Source organism: Solanum verrucosum, unplaced genomic scaffold (assembly GCF_900185275.1).
Source record: "Solanum verrucosum unplaced genomic scaffold, falcon-dt-bn FXZP01000435.1, whole genome shotgun sequence".
NCBI lineage: Eukaryota > Viridiplantae > Streptophyta > Magnoliopsida > Solanales > Solanaceae > Solanum > Solanum verrucosum.
In genome coordinates this window covers 104670-108779 of record NW_026020465.1, presented here as the reverse complement: position 1 = coordinate 108779, position 4110 = coordinate 104670, and the positions used below count along the sequence as shown (strand labels likewise).

The window sequence follows — 4110 nt, the reverse complement described above, 5'->3', positions numbered from 1 at the left end:
GTGTTGGGGCACTTCTCTCCAACTTTCAAGGTTGATGCCCTTCCCACCAACGCCTTTTCTTTTTGTTTTTTTTTTCAAAATCAAAGAACAATTCTATAAAAAGGAACAATAGAATATAAAACTAAATAAAATAGAATAAGATATAGCTAATTAGACAGTTTTAATCCTAAAATAAAAAATAATAAATATTAAAAATAACTATAAAATTATTCAAAAGCCCAAGCATTCTCTTTATGGATCTCCTCTTCTTCCTCTGGAGTAAAATCATTCTTGATATCAAATTCTTTACGTATTTCTTCTGGTGTTTTCCCTTTAATCCTATCGGCAACTTCTTGACACATCATATCCAATATCTCCTTATCGTTAAGAAAATTAGCAGCTAAGATAAGAGCGTGCAAAATCGAGTGATACACCTTCACAAAAGCCTTGTCAAAGTCCATCAGCATGTCTTTGGAGACACCTTCCTCCGAATGTTTCTTCCAGTATTCGATCACTTTGGTCATTGTTTTGCTATCGACATTAGGCAGGGGAATGACGTTTGAAACACAATCGTCTTCAACCATATTCTTGATAGTTTGTGACCTTACGGCTATCGCCTCGTCCACTACAAATTTCTTATCATCGCAAGTCTTTAAAGTTAAGAACTTTGTTGAAGAAGACATGATGATAAACATATATTTGAATAAACTCAAACGTTCTTGAATTTTACTTCAAGTTCTATCTATTCTGTATATTGAAAATAACTAACAACATCCCTATTTATAAAAGTAAGAAATCAAATTAAACTAGAACTAGGAACCACTATAACTAACAAAACATAATTAAACATGAATAAGTAAATACCATAAATAATAAATCCTAAACACCTAGGATTCCTACTCCAACTTTGAATTATTATTTCCAACTGTGTGTACATTATATTATTAAGTACAATTTTTTTTATTAAAAAAATAACATAAAATTTTTAAGATACAAAATGTACTTAAACATGAACATATTAACTCGCAATCATATGACAATTTAGGAGCAAAATATAACGTAGTGAATAAATTTTTATTAACAATATCAAAAGTCAAAATTATGTAAGATAATTTGATCCCGATACGAGTGGTTGATGATTTACTTCCATTTTGGAGCTTACTGAAATTTTTGGGGTTAGTTGTTTGGCTATTCTGTTGCATAAAACTTCACTATCTTTATTGTATATGCAACTATATGCATATCCTTATCTGTCAAATTATTTGTAGTAATTTTGTATCTTGTTAAGTTATTTTAGAAGTTTTGTACTCATCATATTATCAGATTTTGGAATTGTAGATTATGTTTTTTTTTGCATTTTTATTTCAGTTTATGGAATTAATTTTAAGACTTAACTTCTGCTACTTGTTACCTTTAATTAAGCATTTTGAAGAGTATTCAATTTAGTAATTTAGTTAAGGTTTGACTTATATATCGGTTGATTAGGATATGTGTCATCATAATTTTGAATTTTGATTTGTGACATACAGGGTTTAGCTAGGTAGCAACCGGCCATCACGACTTAGAAAATTTGAATAGTGAAAAATTAATACATGAATACCTATATGACTAGTAAGACGTGCTTAGAGATTTAAATGTATGAATATTAATAAACATCTTAATATTAAGTTGTCGTGTTTAGATTTGAATACTAAATAATCAAATAGTATTTATTTTTTCAATATCTAAATGAATAAAAGTTGTCTTTATTTGTAATACCTCAGAAGTTCAAAAGTGTAAACTTACAGAAAATTGAATTTACGAACAACATGCATGTACGGGTCGTAAAAGAAACTATGAACCGTAGATGCCACTTGTAGATGAAAGTTCAGAAACAAGAAATTTGGTTTGAGTTTTATGGACTTGGTTTACGATGACCCGTAAACCATCTTACGGGTCGTGGATGGGCTCATGAATGAAAGTCCTAAAATAAGGATTTTAGTCGGACTTTGACGAAGGAGTTTGATGACAAGTAAAAGGGGTTACGGGTCGTAGATGCTCCCATAGATGAAACTTCATAAGTTCAATTTTAGTCTGATTCTTATGGACTACATCTACGAGTCATAGTTGGAACTATGGATCATAGATGAGTTTTGTAGATTAAAATTCAGAAATTCACTTTGATTTCTACAGACAGATATCTACAGACCGTAGATGATCTCGTAGAATGTGTTGAAGTTCGTTTTTAGTCAGGGTTGTTTTGATTTTTTTTTCCCACTCTTTTAAGTCATGTACTGTGTCATTTTAATATATTCAAATGAGATTAAGAAAAATTTAGTGACCTAAACCCTCCTTCTCACATACAACTCCCCAAAACAAATGCCTCTTGTACACCCTAACTATCTAGTTAGGGATAGGATAAGTGTCAGTATGACTCCATAATTTGGATTGTTCAGGTTCAAACAAATGAGGCCTAATATCGCTTAGGGACCGTTTGAGAGATACTTTGGAATCTGTCATAAGGGAAAACGCGGATGAAAGTACACTTTAAGATTTATCTATGCTCAGCCAATCTCTGAGGTGAGACCATGTGAGATGAGATCGTGATTTAATACTATAATGTGAAATCACATGAGATGAAATTGAAGTTTTGTTTGAACATGCAATTTAGTTTTAAGTTGTATTTTTTTTTATCATAGGCATAAAACCTCACAAGTTGTGAAAACTATCGAAATCGTTCCAATTCTTTATACGATCTAACCAAATAAGCAAAAGATTATAACAAAAGTATGATACACTATCACACAAGTTTTTTTTTTTATTTAAAAAATACAACATTTATTAACTGAACTTTAGTTTAATATAAAAATAAAATTAAACATGAGTTATAGTGTACTACTTTTTAGTATAATTATTCCACACAGTATGAACAATCTAATCACGTTGAGCATCATCATGTTCATATTTCATAAATATCTCATCAATCCTTTGATATTCTTGCAAAATTATGTAACAATGCACAAGTTATGACAATTGTGTAAAGTAATAATATCAACTATAAACTTTGTTTACATATAAAATAAATAGTTGATAGATATATCATGTCTTTTTTACTAATATAAACTTGTGGGTTAACTTTTGTATTTGAAAAATGTGAAATAACGATATGAAGTTCCCAAATCAAGCTTTTTGGAGAATTTGGAATTTCATCTCATATATGAAAACATGATATGAAATCACATATCCAAACGCCTACTAAGATGTCAATTCAAGAAGTTCTATAAAATAATAGTTCACCACTACTCCATATATTTTCAATGTTAACCGTCGCCGTATACCATTGTCACTACTATTGCTGCCATCCATCTGTATCAACTATCACCACCACACTCAACCACAACTACAACCACCACATATCACTGTAGTTAATTATCATCATCACTAGCCACCATTTACAATCATCATTATCAACCACTATTATCATAACAACCACCAATCACTACCATCAACTGCAACTATAAAATTAAATTAACTAGTAATTTAAATTCTTATATCCAATAATTTTTAAAGAAAGTTCTTTTAATATATATTTAGATATTAAAGAAATAATTAAAATTAACCCAAGGTCCCAAATAAGCTATAAGGTTTAACTTCAATTGCCTTAAAAAGAAAAGAAGAAAAAACATTGTTGACAACTTGTAATTATAATAGGTCCCTAACTTGTTGGGTTCTTTTTGTTTTCACCTGCTTGTTGACCACTAGTCTTAATAATCTTGCTTAATTAACCCCACCCACTTTTACCCTAATTGACAATCACAAATTAACGGCATAAAACGACACCGTGTCCAAAAAACAGCTAAATCCTCGGTTACCCGCCGCGCCGTTTTAAACGGTAGGGACCACAACAATATCTTGTCCGCGTTAATGACCTGTTCGAGTTCTTTTGTAATATCGCGAATCTAGGAAGGGTAGACTCGGTATTTAATTTGTTTAACAGATATTAATCTCTTTAATTACAATTAGACATTTAATTACTTATTAATATAACTTAGACCAAACCCCCTCAAAAACTACGTGGGGCTTTGAGTTGAACTTGAGATATAGAAGAAGAAGAAGAAGAAAAGAAAAAGACACGATTCTTTTGCTCCCTCT

General features: G+C 30.6%; 1 protein-coding gene across 1 annotated transcript; it reads right to left on the bottom strand.

The window, feature by feature from the left end:
* Nucleotides 1–206: 206 nt before the first annotated feature.
* LOC125808947 (SKP1-like protein 1B) lies at nucleotides 207–662 on the bottom strand. The gene has a single exon (XM_049488628.1). It carries the CDS (start codon nucleotides 660–662, stop codon nucleotides 207–209), a length of 456 nt encoding a protein of 151 aa, XP_049344585.1.
* Nucleotides 663–4110: the final 3448 nt, after the last annotated feature.

Coding starts and splice junctions, on each gene's coding strand:
- LOC125808947 (XM_049488628.1), bottom strand. CDS start 662: ATGTCTTCTTCAACAAAGTTCTTAACTTTAAAGACTTGCGATGATAAG.